This window comes from Mauremys reevesii, linkage group 5, assembly GCF_016161935.1.
Source record: "Mauremys reevesii isolate NIE-2019 linkage group 5, ASM1616193v1, whole genome shotgun sequence".
Lineage (NCBI taxonomy): Eukaryota > Metazoa > Chordata > Testudines > Geoemydidae > Mauremys > Mauremys reevesii.
This window is the reverse complement of record NC_052627.1, coordinates 55511604-55537445: the sequence shown is the minus strand read 5'-3', so window position 1 is coordinate 55537445 and position 25842 is coordinate 55511604. Positions and strand designations below refer to the sequence as shown.

Here is a 25842-nt window from a genome sequence, read left to right as displayed (position 1 = left end):
GGAGGCAGGGCAGATGACTTAGAATCAGTTCAAGTGAGACAGGGAATCTGCTTTTTGTGGTGATGCAATGGTAGCGATAAGTGGATAAACTTGAAGGCAATGATGATGAATCTGCCATACATGGTTTTATCACATCACTTAAATGACCAGTAGTAATTCTTTTTTGCTCTCAGTAATTTGACTACATGCAAATACAGGATTATTAATGAAAGAGAATTAGATTTCACCATGGAGAACTTCATCATTAAGGGAAAAACATGGTTATTTGATAAGGATCTGTAGCACCTGGTGCTCTACAGGACACAAAGGAAAACACAGTCCGAAAGAGTTTACAATTGACAGCCTTGTTCCAGCAAGAAATGTACGGACTCCTGTGCCTGCAATCCACTTTTTGTGAGCTGGAGTCCCACACCAGATTGCAGGATCAAGGCCAATATAGACAACTTTGAGGCCATTAAGCCTCTATCTATTTAGATCAATTAGAACACTTGAATTCTCAGGAAAGTACTTTGTAGGCTCTGGGGTAATCTGTATACAAAAAAACCTTTTTTATGCTAGTGTGTAGGAGCATATCTCAATCCAGGCATATTCAGCCTACTCCAAACTACACACCAGTAATAATCTGAATAGAGAAACTAGTCTCCTTTATACAGTTTCTGACATTTTTCTTTTTATTGTGAACAACCCTCCTTCCAAATAGCGTATTCTACATGTCTTACACACCTCATGTTTCACAAACTGTCCTAGTGATGAATTAATCTAAACAATATTACAAAAGTCAGAACCATGATCATAGACTTAAAAACAAAATACAATGATATCTATATTTGTTTAGTAGTGACATTTTTCTATGCTGTTCCTATTCTCATATAAACAATAACTACAACTGTCAATGTTATAAATTGAATGGGGTTAGTTCAGTGGCATTCAGAAGCAAACTGGGGGCATCCGTTCTACAAGCTGGCCCAGTAAGTAAGCTTATCAGTTGTTGGCCAGAAGAAACAATCAGTTAAACAACTTCTGGAAGGCCACTAATTGTGGTCTCCTGGTTGAAGAAACACTTCTTGTGATGGTAGAGCCTGGAGGTGACAAACACTGAACTTTTGCTTTAATTTTGAGTGGTGTAGCCCTCTGGGCAACTAGTGGCTACAAACTAAGGGATCGATCCATGTTCTTCTTGCTTGGTAGTTAAAATGTAAGAGCCCTGAAGGCCAGTGGATCGAGGTCTTCTTTTGACGGTAATTCACGCTTACAATTTCCAGAACCTGAAACTTCCTTCTTTGCCAGAACTTGTTTCCTGCAAGACTGTGCAGCACACGCACCGGTTGCTGATTACACCCTCGTCTCCTCTACTGCACAGGGGAGTTTTCCACACCCCCTGCCCCGAATAAAGAAGCGAGTTATTCCAGCAACCAGCCTCCCATTGCAAAGGTCGCTCGGGAGGAGCGCGCACCCCTTCCCTGCGGGCCCCGCCCGCTGTCGCTGCTGCGATGGAGGCGGAGCGCGGCCAGCCCGGCCCCGGGGAAAGGCTCCAACCCCAGGAACTGAGAACCCGAGTCGCCCCGCCCCCTCGCTCGCACGTCAAACGCGGGGCGTCACGGACACATTGTAATGTATCAAAAAAGCGCGCAGCCCCTAATCGCTGCCTCCTGCACCGGCCCCAGCCCCGCCGCCGGGAGGGGTTCCCCGGGCCGCCTGGCTGCAGCCGAGCCCCGGCGGCGGGAGCGGCTGGCTGGCGCTGCTCTGCGGTCCCGCGCCCGGCCGGGCTGCAGCCGCCGGTGCCGGCTTGAGCTAGCGGGACTGCCCCGCCGGGGGTAGCCGCGTAACTGCGCGCCGGGGAGGCAGCGGGCGCCGCAGCCCGGCCCCCTCTGGTCTCGCTCGGTGCCCGGGCCGCCGGCCGGCGTCCCCTTGCCGCGGGGGGCAGCGGGGGAGCTGGGGGCTGCGGCGGGAGCCGGTGCGAGTCTATTAGCAGGCGCGTGGTAGTGATGGCGGCTCGCAGTGAGACTTTCCCTGTCACTGGCTACTACTCCCGGCTCCTGCCCGCCGCCGCGGCAGCCCCGCTCCGAGCCCGCCCGTTGCAGCAGCAGCAGCAGCAGCAGCAGCAGCGCCGCCGGGCAGCAGGGGCCCCGGGCCGGCCGGCCGGGAGGCGGCAGCAGCCCGCGCGCCGCGCCGCGCCGCGCAGCATGGGGCTGCTGGAGCGGACGAGGAAAGAATGGTTCATTCTGGGGATCGTGCTGGTGATCGCCGTGGCTAAGCTGGAGCCGGCCATTGGGGCGAAGGGGGGTAAGTCCGGTCCGTGCCGGGCTCGCAGAGCCCCGAGAGCGGGGCGGGGGGCACGGAGCAAGGCTGGCGGCGCCCTGCGCGGCGCTCCCAGCCTAGCCCCTCTCGCGGCTTGCTCGCTTGCAGGCGAGGGGTGGGGGCAGCGCCCCTGGCTGCAGATCACTAGTCTCGGGGTGAACCAGACCAACCCCGAGCTGGACTCGGGGGGTACTGTCAGGGCACAGCATCCTGCTGCCCCAGAAACATAGCGTCACTCTGCCAAGCCGTGCTCTGATCGTGGCCGTTGCTTCCAATAACGGGGTGAAATTCCCACCCCACTGGGGCGTTTGGATGCGCAGGTTATGGGCCGCGGAGTTCACGCGGCTGCCCCCTGCACAGGGCTCCAGTGAGGCTCCAGGGCGCACACTGACACGTTGCACTGAGACCCAGCACGACTTCCGTGTGCTGGAATTGAACGGCGGTACTGTGCTAGCTACCAGCACAACCCGGCTCAGTCGGGAAGGGTGGATATTTCTGCAGCGGTCAAACTTGAAGAGAAGTTGTTTAAAAACAAAGAGTGAGGTTTGTCAGAGTCTCATTGAAATATACACCGTAAAATCCCTCCTCACAAGAGAGAGGAGACACTTTAAAATGACCTAAATGAGTCCAAAATTAAGGAACCTCCTTCCAAACGAGTGACACTAATAACTGGAGAAATAACGTTTAATCACTCTCAAGTTTTAAGCGATGGCAAATCATATTATAAGGGATATGTTTCAAATGTGGGGAATTCAGTCTTGCTAGTCCTAATTTTTTTTAAACTGAGTTGAGTTCCTTCTTTATATCAGAAACTCATCAGTAAATATTAATATATATGGATTTTATCTTAAACTTCAGTCATAATCTCAAGCCTTAATGTAGCCTCTAAAGTGTCAGCTTCAAATAAAAACTAACTTAATGTTGTAACTTTGAAATATGTAGCATTTTAGGCAATTGCATGCTATTGTTTACCTTCAGTGTGCAAACTTTAGTGTCAGGCTCAATGCTTAAACATCAAACAGGAATCATGCTCTGTCTTGTTCAAATCTCAAAATATAATAGAATTTTTAAAAAGCATTTCTTTGAAAACACTGGGTTGAAATCCTTTCTAATGCTCACGTTTGTTTCTGTGGCACCCAAACTCTGTGAAGCAATATTATTGTTTTTCAGTCGCAGCAGAATATTTATTCTGAGAGCTTCCTCCAAATAACTTTAAAATTTGGGTTGGCAAGAAGCCCGTGAGAGGAAGCTACTAATCTTTAACAGAGCTGAATTTTGAAGGCTGGCCTGGACAGTTCTCACTGAGGACCTAGTGCTATTGCTTGGCTTCAGGAGAAAAAATAAAGTTATAAGTGATTTAAAAATCCTTTCTGAGTATTTTCTGGGGCATCTAAGTCCCCAATCATGCATGGAGCACAGTATGGAAAAACTCTTGCACTTGCATAAGCCCTGTTGAAGTCAATACTCTGTAAAGGTGAATGAGGCCACACGCATGTAGTTCCTTGCAGCATCAGGACCTGCTTTAAGGAGAGCCTAGTGATGAGATAACTGCTTTGTGACATCGTTGGACTTGTCCCTGACTGACTGGACCATCAGGTTCATGACTAGTCATGTCAGTGGCTGTTCCTGAGACAACTTGCGTAAAAGACATGAAAATAGCTATTGAAAAACACTTAAGCCTCTTCCACTTCACTTAAATAACCCTACTTCCACACCTGCTTTAAGATCGGAGAAAACAGAGGTTTTTAAACTCGGGGCTATTACATGGAGGGTGGTGAGCTGTCAGCCTCTGTCCCAAACCACGCTTCACCTCCAGCATTTATAATAGTGTTAAATATTAAAGTGTTTTTAATTCAGAAAGGGGGGGGGGGTCACACTCAGAGGTGTGAACGTCGTCACCAATACAAAAGTTTGAGAACCACTGGGAGAGAAACAGGAGAAAAATATGTGGAGTTTGTGACACTCCAGCTGAGAAAACCATAGTACAACTTATAGAGGCTGTGTCGAGGCTTTTTTGGCAGAATGTGCACGGCTGTGGTGTGGAACAGTGTTCTGTTTGCAACTAGGCTGAGCTCTAGTCTGACCATCTTCAGGGCATGATGCAAAAACCATATTTTTGTTTGTTTTACTGGCAGATGAGTGGGCTCATTTGATTCCACTTTGAGTATGTTCCTTCTGATAAGAAGAGATAAGGGAGAGCTATGCTTCCATTTGATGTTCCATGAACTAGACAAGTATTTGAGTGTGCCAGTTCTAAAGTAACATGAGCTAATTCACATAGTAACATTCAGGTTTCCCAGTTCAAAGCCAGGCAAAATAAAAGTTGGATTCCAACAACATCAATATTGTAGCCATGTTGCACCTACTGTACATAGCATTTTTCTATTTCTTTGTTTCTGGTTACATGCTTAACTTAATATTGCCATAAATTATACAAAAAGCACAACACAGCTAAGTTACTGTTGCAGCTGAAACTTTAATGTTTGCATTTCCTGACTTTTTTTTTTAGAAGTTGTATGTAGTGTAAGGTGTTTTGTATTTAATACACACACAGTTTTTGTATGGCATGGAGTCAGGCCTATGTAAATGCAGGATTTCTCTGTAAATAGCTTGTCTCCAGCGATGCAGAAGTTGGGTGGATTTAATGTAGAATCAAGCTCTGTATGAACTTTGAGAGCATTGACTTGTATAGAGGATTCAGTTTCTCCGTGACTATCAATAATGTATCTTTCATACACGAGAGGAGACAGGATCTCCTCTTTTGGAGTAGAGTAAAGTTGCTACTGCAATTTTGATCATGTCAGGTTAGTACTACTAAAAGTATGAAATAAAAAGGGAAGAGAGAATTTTAAAATAAGATCCACTAGCTGAGTTTAGGTCAGAACCCCATTATTAATGTTTAAAAATGGAGGCTGGGTTTTGTTTTCAGCATTCCCACATGAGGCATGGTTCCTGCCCCAAAAGGATATTTGTCATTTTTCTAAGAGTACAAAATGTTAATTCCTTTGAAAAAGTGTACAAACACAGGCCTTTGATTCAGTGGGGTTCCTTGGAGGTGCATGGGTCTGCCCATGCAGAGCTAATTGCCGGATTGGGACCTTAGTGTGTTTAGAAATCATGTACAGCTTGAGTGGGCCATTACAAAGCAAGTCTGTGTTGAGGATTATGTGGAACTACACTGCTCCAAGGAGCCCTTTGCGGGGGGTGCATCTTGCTTTCCTCTTTGCAGCCTTCGAGGCCCGCTGGCTGGTACATGTTGCAATTCTGACTGGCCCATATGTGTGCAGCCCAAAGGTGGGAGAAGGCTCCTTATTTGCCACTCACTGCTTAATATTTCCGCATTAAGGCAAGGCAGAATCTTCCCCATGGTAACCAACAGGTAATGGTTACAAAGGCATACTCTTCATTGCATCATGCCTAATTGCTATCTCTGTTAATTAGTCTTGCTTGTTTTTGTTTTAAAATAAGAATGACATTCACTTAAAGCAAAACGTAGTCTTTTAAAACAGACTTTAAAGTTAATGATCAAAAGTGCTCCAAATATTTCTCTACATTCTGAAATATTTAATTATTTTGGTGTATTATAACTTTTTATAGTGTTATTTCCTTAAGTGGTTCACTTTGTTTTTGTGTTTGTTATTTTAGGACCACTGAAGCCAGAAATTACGATAACATACATTGCTGTTTCCGCTATATTCTTTAACAGTGGACTCTCATTAAAAACTGAGGTACTGTAAATCAGTTTATTCATTTTATTTTAAAAGTTTGGGCTGATCTTCAACAGGCCTGATTGTAGTTAGGCACATGAAATTACTCACCTTTTTTTTTTTTTTGTTGGTAGATGACTAATGGAACCATGTGAAAGTTACATGTGTACATAACTAGTTTGTGTGTTTTTTAAAAAAAGTACACAGCGCAGGAAGGGGAGAGGAGCAGGACATACTGAGTGAAATTCACTCACCTGTGGAGACACTTTGTTGCTGCAGAAATCCCACAGTAGATCTCTAGTGAGATTGAGAGGGTGTAAACGGAGGTTCCATGCCTTTATGAATTACACAGAGGGCTTAGCATCATCCCCAAATGTTGCTGACTGAGCACGTAGCTACAGGATCCATGCTTATGATGATCCAGTGGCTTCAAACTGCTGCAGAGGTGAGCACCCAAGTGGTAGCAGTTGCTGTGGCAGTTTATTGCCTGGAATAGTGGTCCCAGAAGAGTTTCTCTACAGCTCCATGGCCTGCCTATGGCTTGGAAACAGTTTTCTAGAAGATTCTCTTATATTCAGTTGTGGTTGGTGGAATGCTGAACTTCAAAGGCATATTGCTGCATTTGTGCTTTGACTCTGCTGCCACACTCAGCAGTGCTTCAGTGGTGCCTGAGCCTGTTTCAATTATTATTTCCATTTTATTTAAAAAAAAAAAGTGTGTGTGTGTGGGGGGGGAGGGTTGGGGGGAAGAGTCTCCTGTAGCTTAAGGAAAAGAGATGTTGCCTAGTTGCCTGCAAAACTTTGGTGACTGGGAGGAGGGGTGCAGCAGTTTTCTGTCAAATTTCTCTGCCAGCGCATCTCAGGTGGCCTTACTTAAAAGAGAACCATTGCATTTCTCTGCCAGTCCAGCCTCTCTGTTCCTTTTCACCTTGTTGACTGATTTGATCTGTTACTTAAGAGGATAACTTAAATAGCTCCTAATTCACCTGCGTTAGTAAGTAAGGCCTGGTCTACACTAGGAGTTTATGTCGAATTTAGCAGCGTTAATTCTACTTAACCGTGCACCCGTCCACACCAGGAAGCTAATTAGTTCGACCTAGAGGGCTCTTTAGTTCGAATTCTGTACTCCTCCCCGACGAGGGGAGCAGCGCTAAATTCGACATGGCTATGTCAAATTAGCCTATGCGTGGACGGAAATCGACCTTAGTAGCTCTGGGAGCTATCCCACAGTGCACCACTCTGTTGATGCTCTGGACAGCAGTCCGAGCTTGGATGTTCTGACCAGCCACACAGGAAAAGCCCCGGGAAAATTTGAATTCCTTTTCCTGTCTGGCCAGTTTGAATCTCATTTCCTGTTTGGACATCGTGGCGAGCTCAGCAGCACCGGCAACGATGCAGAGCTCTCCAGCAGAGGCGTCCATGCAATCTCAGAGTAGAAAGAGGGCCCCAGCATGGACTGACCGGGAAGTCTTGGATCTGATCGCTGTGTGGGGCGATGAGTCTGTGCTTTCGGAGCTGCGCTCCAAAAAACAGAATGCAAAGACCTACAATAAGGTCTCCAAAGCCATGAGAGACAGAGGATACAGCCGGGATACAACGCAGTGCCGCGTGAAAATCAAGGACCTGAGACAAGGCTACCAAAAAATCAAAGCAGCAAACGGACGCTCCGGAGCCCAGCCCGAGACATGCCGCTTCTACGAGGCACTGCATGCCATTCTCGGTGGGTCTGCCACCACTGCCCCACCAGTTTCCGTGGAGTCCGACGATGGGATAGTGTCGACAGCCAGTTCCTCGGCGATGTTCGCGGACGGGGAAGATGAGGAAGCAGATGAGGAGGACGAGGCAGTCGACAGCGCTTACAACGCTGATTTCCCCGACAGCCAGGATCTCTTCATCACCCTCACGGAGATCCCCTACCAACCCTGCCCAGCAGTTACCCCGGACCCTGAATCAGGGGAAGGATCAGTCGGTAAGTGCTTTTAAACATGTAAACTTTTATTATTAATGTAACAGGAATCTGAACTATGTGAAAAGGAGGTCTATATATATATATCTATATGGGGATAGAACAGAAATCCTCCTGGGAGATCTCCACGAAGCTCTCCTGGAGGTAATCGAAAAGCCTCCGCAGGAGGTTCCTGGAGAGAGCTGCCTTACTGGGTGCTCCGTGGTAGCACACTTTTCCGTGCCAGGCTTTCATGAGGTATTCTGGGAGCATTGCTTCCATGAGCATGGCAGCATAGGCCCCTGGTTTGTGCTGGCTTTCACGCAGCATGCGCTCTCTATCTCCTTCAGTGACCCTCCTCAGGGTGATCTCGCTCGGCGACTCCTGCATCTAGTTAGGGGAATTAGTGTAATGTTAGGCCTGGTCCAAAGTATTTTTAAAAAATCTCCAGACAGACGGCGTAGCAGAGACTCAGCACGCTGCTGCATGACAAGCGTAACGGAAAGCCAAAGAATCAAATGGACGCTCATGGAGGGAGGGAGGGGGGACTGAGGACGCAAGCTATCCCACAGTTCCTGCAGTCTCCAAAAAGCATTTGCATTCTTGGCTGAGCTCCCAATACCTGTAGGGTCAAACACATTGTCCGCGGTGGTTCAGGGCATAGCTCGTCAATGTACCCCCACCCCCAGAAGGAAAAGGGAAAAAATCGTCTCTTGACTCTTTTAATTGTCACCCTATGTGTACTGAATGCTGCTGGTAGACGCGATGCTGTGGCACTGTACTGTAGCATCCTTGCCCCCCTTCCTTGGTGGCTGATGGTACAATGTGGCTGATATCTGTCGGCATCATCAGCCTTGTGGCAGATGGTGTAGTGCAATAGGACTGCTATCCATCCTCGTCATCAGCCCATGAGTGCTCCTGACTGGCCTCCCGGTCATTCCCAGTAGACGGTACAGAACGGCTGGTAACCGTCTTCATCATAGCAACAGGGGGCTGAGCTCCATCAGCCCCCACCCTTCATGTGTAAAGAAAAGATTCTGTACTGCCTGGACTATCATAGCAGCAGGATGCTGGGCTCCTCTCCCCCACACTGCTTAATGTCCTGTCTGGACTATCATAGCAGCTGGAGGCTGCCTTCCCCTCATTTCATTTCACTAACAAGTCACTGTTTCTTATTCCTGCATTCTTTATTACTTCAGCACACAAATTGGGGGGATACTGCAACGGTAGCCCAGGAAGGCTGGGGGAGGAGGGAAGCAACACGTGGGGTTGTTGCAGGAGCACCCCCTGTGAATGGCATGCAGCTCATCATTCCTGCATGATCTGACATGGAGCGGCTGTGCTCTCTGGTTCTCTGATACACTGGTTCTCTAGTACACTTGCCCCATATTCTAGGCAGGACTGATTCTATTTTTAGATACCATAAAGGAGGGATTGACTCGGGGAGTCGTTCCCATTTTTGTCTTTTGCGCCCCCGGCTGATCTCAGCCAGGGGCACCTATGACAGCAACAGAAGGTATAGTGCAATAGGACTGGTAAGCGTCATCTCATTGCCAATTTACAATGGCATGGTAGACGGTACAGAACGGCTGCTAACCATCTCTGCTGTCATGCAAAAGCAAATGAATGCTGCTGTGTAGCGCTGCTGAATCGCCTCTGTCCGTGGCATCTAGTACACATACGGTGACAGTAACAAAAGGCAAAACAGGCTCCATGGTTGCCACGCTATGGCATCTGCCAGGGCAATCCAGGGAAAAAGGGCACGAAATGATTGTCTGCCGTTGCTTTCCCGGAGGAAGGAATGACTGACGACATTTACCCAGAACCACCCGCGACAATGATTTTTGCCCCATCAGGCACTGGGATCTCAACCCAGAATTCCAAGGGGCGGGGGAGACTGCGAGGGGGTGGAACAGGGGCAGAGTTTATGCTTTCCAGATTACCTGCAGCAGGAGTGCGCACGAGATAGGTGCTGTGCATGGTCTTGTTCACAGAGACAGACTAGACTGTGTTAATTGTTCGCAAAAATGTATCTTTGCAAGGAATTCACTCCCTTTTTCCCATCACACAGCTTCGACTGTCTCCAGACCTGCCCCAGCATCCCCCTCATAGAGGCTGGCGCAGATTAGGCGGCGAAAGAAAAAGACACGGGACGAGATGTTCGCTGAACTTATGGGCTGCTCCCGAGCCAAGGTGGCCCAGCAGAGCCAGTGGAGGGAGAACCTCTCTCAGTACCAGCGCTCACACAGCAAACGGGAGGAGAGGTGGCGTGAGGAAGACAAGCAGGCGACTCAAACGCTGCTTGGACTAATGAGGGAGCAAACGGACATGCTCCGGCGCCTTGTGGATGTTCTGCAGGACCGCAGGCAGGAGGACAGAGCCCCCCTGCCGTGTATCTGCAACCGCCCTCCCCCGCCACAAAGTCCCATACCCCCGTCACCCAAAATAACAAGAAGGAGGGGCGCCAGGGGCCGTGAAAATTGTCACTCCACCCCAGCAGAGTGCTCAATTACCCAAAAGCTCTTATTCCCTAAATTTTGAGAAGTCCTTCCCTTCCTGACTCACCCAAGCCCCAATCCCAGTTTCATCCCCTAACTGTCTAGTTGATTATTAAAAATACTTTGCTGTTAATTACTGTTTCCATCATGTTTTTGTACAGAAGACTGTGTTTGAAGGGAGGGGTGGGTAAGGGGGTTGGTAATTGCATAGGACAGTCACCTTTACCAGGGTACAGACACGGGGGCAGGATCAGCAGCAGGTCACACACACAGTGCAGTCAGTAGGCACCCTGGTCAGTATGGGAGGTGGTTTCCAGGTTCTGTGTGGGTGGGGGGTACGTGACTTTGTAGCGGGGGAGGGCGGTTACAGATCTTATGCAGCGGCCCTTGTCCTGGACCACAGAGCCACGCAGCAGGGGAATCTGTAACCGTCCTCCCCCGCAACAAGGTCACATAGCCCCCGCACACAGAGTCCCAAAAAGGAGGGATGGCAGTCTCCGTTGAAACAACCAGTCCGGCACTGTGGACCGCTCTAGGAGCAGGAGCCTGTCATTCCTCGAGTTTAGAGGCGGTCTTTACATCACTGCACACCCTACCCAGCACAGTCTGCGTCCCAGTTTCAGCCCCTTAACGCAAAGTCATTAATAAAGAAACCTTTCTTAAGTAACAATGGAACATGTATTTTATTTTTACACGTGTGTTGGAAGGGGGGGAAACGGGGTGAACGGGGTATGTAACTGCAGAGGATAGTCAACAGTAACTGGGTAAAGAAACAGGGGCAGGTTCAGCTTCTCTGAAAAGAAACTGAATAGTCACAGGTCACGCTGCTCGCTGAGGAACCTAGCTTTCAAAGCCTCCCGGATGCACAGCGCTTCCCCCGGGCTCTTCTAATCGCATGGGTGTCTGGCTGAGCATAATCAGCAGCCAGGCGATTTGCCTCAACCTCCCATCCCGCCATAAAGGTCTCCCCCTTGCTCTCACAGAGATTGTGGAGCACACAGCAAGCTGCAATAACAATGGGGATATTGGTTTCGCTGAGATCCGAGCGAGTCAGTAAGCTCCTCCATCTCCCCTTGAGTCGTCCGAAAGCACACTCCACCACCATTCTGCACTTGCTCAGCCGGTAGTTGAAGAGTTCTTTGTCACTGTCCAGGGCGCCTGTATAGGGCTTCATGAGCCAGGGCATTAGCGGGTAGGCTGGGTCCCCGAGGATCACTGTAGGCATCTCCACATCCCCAACACTTATTTTGTGGTCCGGGAAGAAACTACCTTCCTGCAGGCGTCTAAACAGACCAGAGTTCCTAAAAACACGCGCGTCATGAACCTTGCCCGGCCACCCGACGTTGATGTTGGTAAAACGTCCCCTATGGTCCACCAGTGCTTGCAGTACCATTGAAAAGTAGCCCTTTCTGTTAATATACTGGCTGGTCTGGTGGGCCGGTCCCAGGATAGGGATGTGAGTTCCATCTATAGCCCCACCGCAGTTTGGGAATCCCATCGCGGCGAAGCCATCTATGATGACCTGGACGTTTCCCAGGGTCACTACCTTTGAGAGCAGTAGGTCAACGATTGCGTGGGCTACTTGCATCACAGCAACCCCCACGGTAGATTTGCCCACGCCAAAGTGGTTCGCTACTGACCGGTAGCTGTCTGGCGTTGCAAGTTTCCAGAGGGCTATGGCCACTCGCTTCTGCACAGTCAGGGCTGCTCTCATCCGGGTGTCCTGGTGCTTCAGGGCAGGGGCCAGCAAGTCACACAGTTCAAGGAAAGTGCCCTTACGCATGCAAAAGTTTTGCAGCCACAGTGATTCATCCCAGACCTGCAGCACTATGCGGTCCCACCAGTCCGTGCTTGTTTCCCGGGCCCAGAATCGCCGTTCCAGAGCATAAACATGACCCATTGCCACCATGATCTCCACGGCGTGGGATCCCGTGCTTTCTGAGAGGTCTGTGCCACTCTGACACTTCATGTCCTCACCGTGCTGCCGGAGCCCCCTGGCCCGATTTCTCAGCAGCTGACTGTGGAAGAGGTGGACGATAAGGTGCGAGGAGTTGACAACGGCCATAAGTGCAGCGATGATCGCAGCGGGCTCCATGCTTGCAGTGCTGTGGCGTCCGCGCTGTCACTGACCAGAAAAGTGTGCGAACAGATTTCCCGCCGGCGCTTTCAGGGAGGGAGGGCGGTTGTGACGGTTGAATGATGACAGTTACCCAAAACCACCCTCGACACATTTTTTCCCCCAGCAGGCATTGGGGGCTCTACCCAGAATTCCAATGGGCAGCGGGGACTGCGGGAACTGTGGGATAGCTGCCCACAGTGCATCGCTTCCAATGTCGACGCTTGCCCCGTTAGTGTGGACTCACAAAGTCGAATTAGTGTCCTTAGTGTGGATACACAAATTCGACTTTATAAGGTCGATTCCACAAATTCGAGTTAAGTTGAATCGAACTACTCTTGTAGTGTAGACATACCCTAATTTAGCTAGCTGCAAAGCAATGAGGAAATCAATAATTTGGCTGATACTTTGCACCAGGGTTTGACAAATCTCACCTTTAAGTGGGAAGTTTCTCTTGGCTATTCAGCCAAACTATATTATTGAATTCTGCAGAATTTAAGCTCTCATATTTTTTTAAGTTTCCAAGCTTATGGTTGTGAAGATAATCCTCCAAATAGGAGCCAAGTCTGAATTAATGTCATCCTGAGTCTATAGTCAGATTGCTCCAGTGCCACTGTCGATTCTCATGGTTTTGCCCAGTTATGGCAGCAGTGAAATTAATAACTCTGGTTGGCTTCATTGCTGCTATTTCAGAAGCCTGTGGTTATCAGTGAAACTGTCAAGAATCATGTCAGTTTCATCTTTCCACATGGAAAACCAATAAATACTAACAGAAGCTAGCACTGGAGTTATTCACGGGGTAGAGGACCCAAAAACAGTAGCTGGGAAGTGGTTGTGTAGTCAAGTTCTCTTCTCTCAGCAGGCAGGAATTCCTGGAGTGCAGGGAAGAAATGGAAAGGTCCTTTTTCCTTTCAGTCATTTCAAGTCTTGATGCTTCAAAATAATAAAACAGCTGCTAACTAGAAGTGGATAAGAGAGATGGACCCCCACACCTTTTCCAGGGACAGTACTGTGGTAGGCATGCCAGCAAGTGAGGGTGGCAGAAGGGCTTGGCTTCTGTATCTGGCTGGTGAGGCACCCCCTCCCCCATAATTTTTTGTATCTACCTTTGTCTATAGGTTAAGTGCTTGGCAAGTTTAAAATTTTTAAGCCCAGCTTTGGGCTTGCATGTTATCTTTTCATCCAAGGACCTCAAAGCAATTTATACACATGAATAAGGGCATGTGTACACTACAAAATTATGTTGACCTAAGTTATGATGGCATACAGCTGCCACAGTAATTAAGTTGTTTTTGCGGGTACAACACTGACACTATGTTGACCTAACTACGTCAACCTTAACTTGATGCCACTCGTGGAGGTGGTGTTATTAAGCTGGCATAGTGGGGCAGTTATGTCAGCGGGAGCGAAATTTTAGCGTAGACACTTACTTAGGTCTTGGTCAATGCAAGGCAACTTACATCAGTCTATATTCTCATATTTTTATATTACAGTATTTTGAGTTGCTGTGCAAGTTATTTTCTCTTCTATTTTTATCAATTCTTGACTGTGTGCGTGCGTGTGTGTGTATTGGGATCACTTTGTTTTTACATTTGTTAATTTTCATGGAGCAAGCATTCAGTATATTCTGTAAAATCATAAGAAACTATACAAATTTTATGTCCGCAATAGACAAAACTTTCACACTTCCAGATTTTTATTTTAATTTATAAACTACAATATCCTGGGGTTTTTTTAAGAGTAACCTTCATGGTTCAGTGTCATCAGGAAAACAGAGCTCATGCTCAACAATGTTATTGTAGAAGCAGCAAAGAATCCTGTGGCACGTTATAGACTAACAGACGTTTTGCAGCATGAGCTTTCGTGGGTGAATACCCACTTCTTCGGATGCAAGTAGATGTTATTGTAGATGTGGATTTGGAAGTTCTTTACAAAGCAGTGGGCATCTTAATGGTATAGCTCTGTTTATGCCCATACAAAAAGCATCTTGGTTGTATTTTCAGAAACATGAATTACCATAAACAGAGAGAATTTTATATTTGTAGTCATAACTCTGTAGTCATAATACATGAGCAGAATATTTGCCCCTATGTCACGATCACGCCCACTTAACTTTATTGGCCCGTTTGGTCTTTGAAAGCGCTCCATTAGCTAAGTCCCCACAGACCTGGAACTTGAAATCAGATTCCTGAATATCTGTGTAGCAGTTACAGTTGTACAGTGGGGAATCTGATGAATCATTAAAAAAGGTTTTACTGTGTGTATGTACTGATACACAAAAGGCCATATTGTGCTCATTGGCTTGATTGGAGGGAGGAGTGAAACTGTGCTGCCCTGTGGGAGCTTGGGAGGCACAGAAATGTCATGATATATTGGGGAGATGGTGTAGCCTTCTTTGTTGGCTTGTGCAGGGAGGGGCGGGGCTATGCTTTGACAGCTTCCCTGAGAGATCTCTGCATTTTCACAAGTGCACAGACTGAAATTCTGACAGGCCTTTTTGTGAGATGGGGAACAGAGTGAAGGCTCCTTATTCACGCCTTTCCTTTGCATCCATGATAGAGACTGTGACAATATGATCCAAAATGTATTGGCTCCTCTTAAAGGTGACCAGCAAAGACATTGAAAACGCCAGTAATTTGGGGAATATATTTCTTGTAATGCAAATCTCCTCCCCCACCTCCATCTTTTCAGGTCTGCAAAGGCCTATCCCATTAGTGTGGCACTGCTGCATGCACTTCTACAGCAGTGTTGCACTGGAGACCACAGCCAACTTATAGATAAGTTTCTGTTTTCTTTATTTTTAATATTGCATAGTTTTGATTAAACCCATCTTATGTTCCTTATAGGGCATTTCCCAAAAGATATAAGATGATACGCTAGAAAAGAAAACTACTGAAAACTGTAGCGTACTAAAATCCAGCAATAGGTGGCAATTTCACACTCACCCAGACTGATTATGGGGTGAGTGTGACATTGTCACCCATGCACTGTACTAGGGATCGTGGACTGGCCTAGTGAATGATCTGTGGTGGGACACAACTTTTCGGAGCTGGCAAGAAATAAGACTGAATGTACAAATGTGCCAGATAATTCTCTTCTTCTAATTATTTGGGGGTTTAGCATATGTAATAATATATATATATTTTTAACTTTTAAAATAGCTATACTTTAATCGCCTCTTGTATTCTTTCACTGCATCTGGTGTTTAAAAAAAATTCTTTCCTTTGCTGGTGGTAAACCCTCTATTCATCATTGTTCTCCTTGTTGAAGAAAAGATGACGTAGTACTGTGATGAGACCATTTGTAGTGCAGTAGTTGATATGCAATGCTGGTTAAGAAGATGCTATTCTAATGCTTCACAGATTGTACTGCACTGAGATCAGTCTCACATGGATAAAGAGGACCTCTTTGTCTCATAGGTTGCCATTAGTCTTATTGAAGATTTTCCATTTTTAAAAAATATCTTCACTTCTTAAAGGTCATCTATATTTAAACAAAAAATTAATATATTGTTTCTTTTGTGATAATATCGTGTCAGTGCATATTATAAATCCCAGTTTTCAGGGCTATGTGACTTCCTGAGAACACCTTGCAAATAGAATAAAGGGGAAGATTTTTAGATCAAATGTGGGTTTTTTTTATTTTTTGGTTTGTTTTTTTTAAGTCAAGTTTGAGGGAAACACTTTTGGTTTGTTAAGAGAAGGCAAAAGTACCTGACAAGGAACCAATGCTGAATCACTTATATTTCCAAAACTTTTATTTTCTTCAGTGGTGGATTGGGTGGATAAAGATGCAGTATTTGACCTTAAAGGGGGTCTTAAAGCTTGCTTGTTTGTTTTTTTTTATTTATAAATTGCCTCTTTTCTTAAAGTTGGCTAAATTTTAAAATTAAAAACTTCAATAAATGCTTACTCTTTAAACTGTTTGGAAAAGAGTCAGTTGCCAGCTGACACAAATTTACATTTTAAAAAGTGACCACTGTTTATGTGCAATGAACTAGACTTTCTGCATTTTTTTAAATGTATCTGACCTATCTAACTTAATTAAAGATAGCTGAAGAAACCTAACAAATTAGCTTTCTCATAAGAATTACATTAGACATCAGTTAAGTAAAGTGACTGGAAAGGACTCCAGTGTTTTTCTGCAGGAAACAGCTAAATAGGTTAGGTTGATCCATTTCCATTCAGATTTATTACATTCAGAAAGAGTTGATCTGACAACAAGACTTTTTCTTTTGTTTGAAAGGAAATGTATATACAAAAACTACTAAGAGAATTGTTGTACAACAAGAATACCAATGCGAGGAGATGCATGGTTAAGAGGGAAATATGTAATAATCTTTAATCACCCTTGTGAAGTGCTTTGAGGTCCTCTGATGAAAGGTGCTGTGTAACAACAAAGTCTTATTTATTTTTCCTGCATCCAGCTGAATTTTGCTTCTCATTTCTCTGAATTTTCTTGCTTTTGTTAGTTTGTCATAGCCTCAGCGTTCTTTCTGTGTAGTTCTTCCAAACCTTAATATAACTTGGTATGAATTTGCTCTCTGATTCTGGTGTATAATGTCAGTTTTTTAAGCATTTCTGGGATGCTTAACAAATAAAAACTGACACTGAATTAATTTGCTATCTGAATTTTAACTTTTCACTAAAGAAAGCATACCTGTGATTCATTCAACAGTGTAAGGTCCTTTCCTATTGGCATGCAAGAGACGTACCCTCTTGTTGACTCTATAGACTAGAGAAACTTTTAAAACTGTCTCCGTATTGATTACGTTAGTTCATCTCCCTTGTGGTATCAACAGTGGGAGCCTTAGTGTTGACAGGCTGTCAGCTGAGACAGTTCTTGGAAGGATGATGGAGCCAGAGACCTTTCTGCACTAACCTACCATGATGGGAGTTGAACTGGTATTAGCAACAGTGGGACATTTTTTGACAAAAGACCCTATAGTAGACAGGGCCTTAGCGTTCATGGGATTTACTTACTGAAGGGGAGAACAGACTTCTAAAAGACTTAAAATGCATGCATTTTTGTCTTGCTATAAAGGTGACCCTATTTTAAACAGCACAAAAGTGAACTTGCCTTCGCTGTTATGACTGGAGCTTCCTCTTTTCTTGTTTTGCAGGAGCTGACAAGTGCTTTGATGCATGTGAAACTACACCTTTTTGTCCAGATCTTTACACTTGTGTTCTTCCCAACAGCAATATGGCTTTTTCTTCAAGCATTATCAGTCACACCTATAAATGAATGGCTTTTAAAAGGGTATGTTTAAACATATTAGAGTGAAATATATTTATGGCTACTTATTAAGGGCTGCTGTACCAGTAATATGTGTTTAACAGTTATATAGTGAAGAGATTTCACTGTGTAGTTTCATGCTATGACACTTGCTATTGAAGAAGCAGTACACATAAGATTATCCTTTCAGAATTATGGTCTCATGTTTAGAAAGACTTGTCAGCTAATTTCATATGTAGGGAGCTTGCAACAGATCAGCTTTCTCTTTGACAAGCAGTCTGTCGAAGCTGCTATGCTAGGTTTCAAGACGTATGGAAAAAAGTGATTGCTGAAGAGAGGCTTAAATCTATGAATACTTTTTTTTTAAAAAGCACAATTTATGGCATATGTGTTACAAGTATTGTGTGTATTTAGCATCACACTGTACACATCCAAATGATTGTTCAATATTAGTTCTGCTAAGTTGTGAAAAAAAAATTAGCGTTTTTATGTTGGAACAAATCTCTTGTTCTTTGAAATGGTGAATTAAGTAGTGACTGTTTATCATGAGAATAAAAGGCATTGTCTTAAATGAACTTTTCTAATCTTCAAACAAATGTTTATAGATACAAAATGACACCATAAATGATATGATAATGAACAGTACAAAAAATCCTAAAATAGAGATGCATCAAAATCAAACTTAGATGGCAAGAACCACCAGGCTTTGCTGTGTAGTTAAAATATAAAAATAATCTATTGTATTTGAAATATCCCAGTTGTAAATAGAGAGCAGAGCTGTTCCATCCACTGGAAGAAACCCCATTGTTCCAATAGTGTGGTGTTGCTTCAGAATAATTCCCCATCTAAATATCTTAGCTGTAAAGCTGCTCAGGTGTGTATGTGTTGGCAAGATAAGACCTTAAAATAGAGCTGTTGCTGTTTTTTTCAAAAGTATTTCTCCAGACAGTTTTGTTTTTCTAAGTATAAAGTGCTGCACACATTACAAGTGACATTGAATTTGAGACAACAAAAACATCATTCAGGAAATGTTAGTGCTGTTTCTCGTAATGGTGTCAATAGAACAGTTGGAGTAGAAGCATGCCAGTGTATCAGAATTAATTTAGACTTGGTGAAGCATAAAAACAGTTACAGTGAATATGATTGCAAAGGGTTTGCACCGGCATGACTAATGACAGGCTTCCTCATCGTCATAGCCTGTCAAAATTCAGTCTTAACACAGAACAGTCTCATTTGCTAGACTGCAAAGTGCAAGGAGTTTTGATTCCTCTCTTCCCACTCTCTGCATTGCCATCCCCATTCCCCTCTTTCTTTTGATGACATTTTTCATGCCACTTTAGTCCTTAAGATAAGAATGCATCCCTTAATACACAGGGGTATATACATGCAACTCCCTAATCACTGGTTTTCTCTCAAATATGCATTTATGGTCATTTTTACACAGGGACCTAATGAGCAAATATGCTTTTTGTGACGCTTATAAATGCTTCACCAACACCCATAAAATCATTCTATCGTTTCTGGTTTCACAGTATTTCACCTTTTATTACAATTAGCCAATCATATGGGGGCTTCACACAAAGAATGCTCAGGTTAGTGAACGCATGGAAAATTATTTTAAGAGGGTGCTTTATGAATACAGCTATTCAGAATGCTGGTCAGGCAAGCAGCAGTTGAGGGGAAAGCTGTATGCTGCTGAAGGGGAAAACTCAGTGGGAGCTGTAATCCCTTTGCAAAGCATACAGGACAGGGAGAGCAGAGGAAACCAGAACCACTGAGTTCTGTCATTACTTAAAGAAATAAACTGGATACAACTTAGGACCTTTTTAAATTCTAGTTTAGCACATTTTGGGCTGCATTCTGCCTTGTGCTTATGTGGGCATTTGAGGATGGGTTAGGGGAGGATGCAAAGAGCCTTCCACCCCTTGCACAGCCTGCTTAACGGCCAGGCTGAATTGCTGCCCCTGTGTTTTGTGGAACACTTGGACGGCTCTATCTCTACTCTCTAGAGGCACTAGGGTACCCCGATCAAGATGGGGCGGGGTAGGAAGAGGTGGGGCCAAGACTTCTCTTTTTCACATATCAAATAGCAGAGCTAGGATCAGGGGCTGGCAAGATTCTCCTCACAAAAGAGTGTAACGGGGTTTGCTGCCACTGTGCTCTCATGAACTCCCAGAGTCATTCTGCCTCCCATGGCAGAGTATCTCCTAGTGCTCTCTCTGGGACTGTGTGGCTCAGCACTGCTCTCAACACAAGGCTGTGCCTAAAAAGTACAACAATCAAGGCCAAAGTTAGTTTCCTGCAGTGCTTCTGTAGCTAGTTAATGATTGAGTCTCCCGAATGTTAGGAGTGCTGTGTTTGTCTGTCCAGAGTAGCTGTCTCTTTTTTGTTATAAATTAAGGGACAAATTCAAATCTTATCAGCACCTTCATTTTCATTTAGCTTTCTTCTCAAGCTTTTAAATTTTAATTTTCTATAGTTGCATTCCATCTTTCCTTCCTTCTTTTTACATAATGTGATATCTGAAAGCTGTTTGCTTTTAAATTATTTTTAGGATGTTTAGAACAAATAAACCTGAGGGTGGAGGCTGGGGATGAGAGAGGAGAATGAAATACAAGACAAGCTGAAACCACCCAAAAATTTTTAATTCATTTTTGTCGACTGACTGGATTTCAAGTTGATAGTGTCCCTTTAAAAGTAACCTGAAGAAGCAACTGGGGGCCCTGCCTGTGTTAATCTTTTCCACCATTGGAAGGGATTCTATAAGCATGTCGCCATTTACAACACTAAGGTTTTGAGATGCAAGCTACAGAGATCTAACGTGATGTTGTTCACTGCATATGTGAAGCAGGTGATTTCAGGGTTTCTTAATAATCAAATAGTTGTAACACACTGGAAAAGCATGTATGGGGTATCATCAGCATTTGAACCCAAGACCTTCATACCCACAGCACGGACTGCTACTGCCTAACCTAATGGAATATCTCCATTATTACTTCTACCAGCTAGGCTGTTGGCCAGGAGAGGGGGACGTGGAATACACTTTGTTAGTGTGTTGCATAAAGCTCTTATTAAATAATATGATCGTTTTTAGGCTCTTATTTTAATATACATATTTTGAAACTCATTTGATATGCAGGCTGTTAGAAATATTTTCTATTTAGCATACAACATGCTTTTCTATAGATTAATATGTTCTTATAAAAGATATTCAGAAGTATGTCTGTAGAGTGATTTTTAAGAAAGGCTTGCAAATGTAATATCTGATTTTCGAAGTGGCTCACACAAATCTTGTTCACAGAAGCTTTCTCTTTCTATAGTGCAGTAATCCCTTTTCCGTCAACTGGAGATGGCCATACATTTCAAATCTCTACTGATAACTTCTATTTTAACCCACCCCTTTTTGCTCTTTATTATTTCAGGTGAGAAGTTCCATGAACTAACCATTTTAAGAGATTTAATTAAATCAAGATATGATGCAGTGGATAGGGCAGCCATATCACCATGTGCCTGTCTTCCCTTTTTTGTTAGAGAGGCACCATTAACTTGCCAGACTGTTTGTGTGTATATATATTGCCTCTTTAAAAAATACATAAATTAGAGCTGATCCCGCAGAAACACTGAATGCTTTTAACTCCAACTGGCATTATTAGGCATTGAGGGCACTCACCACCTCAAAGGAGGTACTCCAAACTTTGCATGATTGGATCCATAGAACGCTGCTTTCCATCGTTTGCAGTTTCCTTCTCTAACAACGCTAACTGTGACTGATAAAGTGGCCACATCGATCATCCTTTATCCATTCCTTCTCATTTAATTTTTTTCTCATGTTTCTAAGCATTCATTAACAGCAAATCTATTCTGTAATATAGTTTCTTGCTGTGCTGGCTTATAAAGTGATATTAACACCAAAGGAGTATTGATATTACATCTCTATGTGAGCTAACACTTTAAAATTCAAAGTAGTTAATGTCTAGAGATGGCCTTGAACTAGAATAGTGGGTCAGAAACATAAACACTGGCAAGTTTAGGTTGGGCCCATTATCAGTTAAGATGCTTAGCTGGTTTTGTTGCCCTTAACAGCCTCAAGTCCTAATGGGCAGAGTCTGAACTCTTGTTGCATATCTTGTAAAACCAGAGGCACTACTTGCGTAAACTTAGCGACTGTGATTAGAAGATGCCCTGCAAGATTAGGGCATTATGATGTTACTGATGTAATGCCTGCAACATTGCATATGTAATATAAAACTTATTTAAGCCATAGTGGCTAACGTTGTGGTACGTGAACTCAAGACCCCTTCCTTTCAAAAGATACACTGTCAAGTATTTAGGCCTAAAACTTAACCTCCTAAATTTATTGTAATCTGCTGTGGCATGTTCTCATATTAAATATATATTTTAAAATAACCAATGATTAATTTTTGTACATTCTACTATTTTTGTGGGATGTACTTAAACAAAAGCATTCACCATACACAATACACATACTAAAGCATCACTGATGCACAAACAAGGATGTGCGCAACTCAGCTATTTTAGTATCTGCGTTTCTAAAAATTAGAGGGGAAAGCAATTGATGTTTAACTAATAGATGTGGAAAAAAACAGTAAGGAAGAAAATTTTTTATCTTCAGTCTTCTGAGTTTTACAAGAGAGAATGAAAATACAAATAAAGATGAAGCACTTGACAACTTCTCTTAACATACAATAAATAAAAATTTTAGTGGTGTTTTAAAATGTTTTAACTAAAAGTAGAAAAGGACAATGTGAACCAAAAATAATGAACCTGCATCTTCTCCCTCCGCCCCCTTCTTAGTGGTCCACATTTTTAGAACATGGTATCTTCTGTGGAAAAATAAATGCATATGTCTTATGTTGCATATTTTCCATAATAGATGTGGTGTTTCAAAGCACTTTACACACATAAATAAATCAAGACTCAGTTTTGTGAATTGTAAGTGTTATAATCTCCATGGTACAGATGGGGAAACAGAGTCACTCAGGTTAACTGATTTATTCAGGATCACAGAGCAGCGATGATCACAGTGGCGTGGATGATAACAGAACACATAAGTCTTGCTTCCTAGTGCTGTGCTCTAACCACTAGTTGAGCTTCTGATGAATACTCATTTCTGTTCAGCTTTGATGGTTGTGTAGTGCTAGTGTCTTGCAGTGAATATTGCATTTCCTTTTTTGTGTTTAGTTTGCAGACTGTAGGCTGTATGCCACCTCCTGTATCTTCTGCAGTGATTTTAACCAAAGCTGTTGGTGGAAATGAGGTGAGTTTGTATTTTATTCACAATTGATTTTATTTGTTGTTTGATTTATATAAAGATCTTTTGTGTAACCAAAATCATGTGCTAAAACATGTAGCCTGGTGAAATAGAGCTTTTCATATTATTACAGTTCATGAAGACTCAAAGTTAAAGTATAGATACAAAAAAAGGCAAATTTAAATTGATCATGTAAACTGGGATTCTTAAACTGAGGGTTGGAATTCCTCAGGGGTTCGCAAAGTTATTACGTGGGTGGTCACGAGCTGTCAGCCTCCACCCCAAACTCCACTTTGCATCCAGCATTTATATATTATTAAATATATATAAAATATATATATAAAATATAAATAAAAAAGTGTTTTTAATTTATAAGGGGGGTCACACTCAGAGGGTTGCTATTTGAAAGGGGTCGCCAGTACAAAAGTTTGAGAACCACTGGTGTAACATCCTGACAAACTACTGAGACCACTGTTGCTATAAAGTGATATAATCACATCCCTCTCTATTATGGTGTATTTCTCCTTCCCCTACCAGTTTGTGTATATTGTCTGTCTGAATCTTAGATAGTGAGCTCCCCGGGGCAGGGACACAGTCTCTGTGGTAGTTGTTTGTACAGTGCTTAGTATTATGGAGTGCTAAGCCCTCTTTAGGATCCTGAGACAATACAAGTAATTATTACACACAAAAAGCTACATTAAAAGACCATTGGAGGGTTGTAAAGTGAAGTGCTCAGGAAGTTAGGAAATGCCAGAAAAGGGTACAGACAACTTTAATTCAGTCCCCTTGTGTGTATGCAGTATGATGCAGTCTTCAGTTACATGTTCACATACTATTTTTTTGCCCAGGATCCCTACCTTAGTCAGGGCACATGATGGACAAAGCTCACTGAATGGGTAGCTGTTCATTACTTTTTTCTCTCCTCATTTACTGCACATTATTCAAACCCTGCTCTGAAGTCAGAATTATTAATTTCCTCTTTGGCTTTTCTGTAGTACTTATTGCTATAGTATCTGAGTACTGCAAAAATATTGTTTATTTTCATTGCACACCAGTGAAATGGGGGAGGGGGTAGTATTCCCATTTCACAGATGAGGGAATTGAGGCCCAGATGTTTACAGGAGCCTAAGTCTCATTTTCCAAAGGGATTTAGGCACTTAAGAGTCTAAATACTATACACAGTGTGTGAGGTTTAGACTCAAGTGCCTAAGTCCCTTCTGAAGATGGCATAGGCTCCTAAATCAGTTAGGCATTGTGCCACTGAGTGAAGCAATGCCTAAATAGCTTTAAAAATCAGGACAAGAGAGATTAAGATCAAAAGTATCAAATGAGAAGCTCTAGAACTAATTTTTAGGTGTCCAGGACCTGGATTTTCTTAGCAAACTTAATTCTGGCATTTTCTAACTTTTGAGTACTTTGCAACTTTAATAGTGTTGTTTTAATGTAGGGTTTTTTAAAATGTCATTTCCTAGGTTTTTTGTTTTTGTTTTAAAGCAAGCTGGTAAAACCAGAAATTCAATCATGAATCATCATATTGACACCCCCATGGGTCATCAGCAGGGTTGGAACTTTTAAATCCTCTGCCACTTGAGCTCACGGAGTAACTTATAGCAGTAGTAGGCTGTCATCCTTTGTGAGGACCAGGCTGGGGGGGTGGGCTGAGACGTATGCTTTGCCAGTGGGTCGCGCACACATTTTCTGATGTCAGGATTGGTGAAGCTTGGGTGTCTTGGTTCCACACTAGATTCTGGAGGGGAGTGTGGTCTAGTGGTCACACATTTCTGCCTCTTCCCCTGAGCCGGACCCTTTCTGCCTTGTCCCCTCCAGACTGTCCCCGTCTCAGTCATCTCTGCCTGCCCCCTTTACCCCTTAGGTTCTTGTCTTTTCGCCTAGCCAGTCTTAGTCTTCCCCCCCCCGCCCCCCCATATGTCCGGCTCTTGTCCCTTCTGCATTCAAGTCAGGGTGCATCCTCTTCCAAATTCCCTGGGCACCAGAAGTGGGGACGTTGAGAGTACAAAAGAGACAGTCTCCTTGCTCTCAGTTCTGGTGCCTTGTGCTACAGCAGCCACTAGCTGCTGGAAATAGCAGTTGCAGGGAAATGCCCCTAAAGCTTCTCCAGCTCTGGGCTGAAGCATGCTGAATACATATGGAATCTATAGAGAATTTAGTTGACAAATTCTGACAAATCTCTAGTGAGACTGCAATATTTATTTTTGGCTTACAGCATGGCCACATTCAGGCTCTTTTCCCGCATGGGAACAGCAAAAGGCACATGACTGACGCCAGGGCAATGCCCCTGCCAAATTTCAATACCTTGCTCCAAAGCAAGGAGGTTCTAGAGCTTCTCAACTAAATGGTTCTGAGAATTTTTTAATGTAGGAAAAACAATGTATTTTTCTCTGTCTCTGAAATCATCTCTAATTTGTGAAGGTGTATTTAATACCTGAAGTGAAATTCAGCATGGTGGTAGTGATTGTTGACTGTTATCCCTTCTAGTCTACTGTTGTCTCATCAAGCACTGATTCTCCTTCTTACATGATCCTTCTTACAGAGATTTGGAAGGCTTCAGTGGATTTTATAAGGTCAGAGAATGGAGGAGGTGGTGGATAGTTGCAATATGTTAGTAAGAAACATGAAGTGGTGAGTCGAGATGCCTAGTTAGAAATAGCAGGCATTATTGAGTCTGTCTGGATTCAAGTTCTCAAGGCTACCCGGGGAAGGGTTATAGTACTTGGGAGGGAGATATTTGGGGTGAGGGAGGTAGACAGAGTT

The 25842-nt window shown here is 43.8% G+C and overlaps 1 protein-coding gene across 6 annotated transcripts in view; it reads left to right on the top strand.

Moving 5' to 3' along the window:
• The first annotated feature begins 1640 nt into the window (after positions 1-1640).
• The window catches only part of SLC10A7 (solute carrier family 10 member 7), a 208803-nt gene continuing 184601 nt past the window's right edge, over positions 1641-25842 (top strand). For 4 of the 6 annotated variants that reach the window (XM_039541297.1, XM_039541299.1, XM_039541300.1 and 1 more), the window contains exons 1-4: positions 1645-2283; positions 5944-6026; positions 17686-17822; positions 23001-23076. In XM_039541297.1, the coding sequence (XP_039397231.1) occupies positions 1986-2283; positions 5944-6026; positions 17686-17822; positions 23001-23076 (594 nt within the window). In that variant the 5' untranslated portion in view covers positions 1645-1985. Of the gene's footprint in view, positions 2284-5943; positions 6027-17685; positions 17823-23000; positions 23077-25842 lie in introns of those variants that run through there. The other 2 variants (XM_039541298.1, XM_039541302.1) reach the window with 2 other exon arrangements.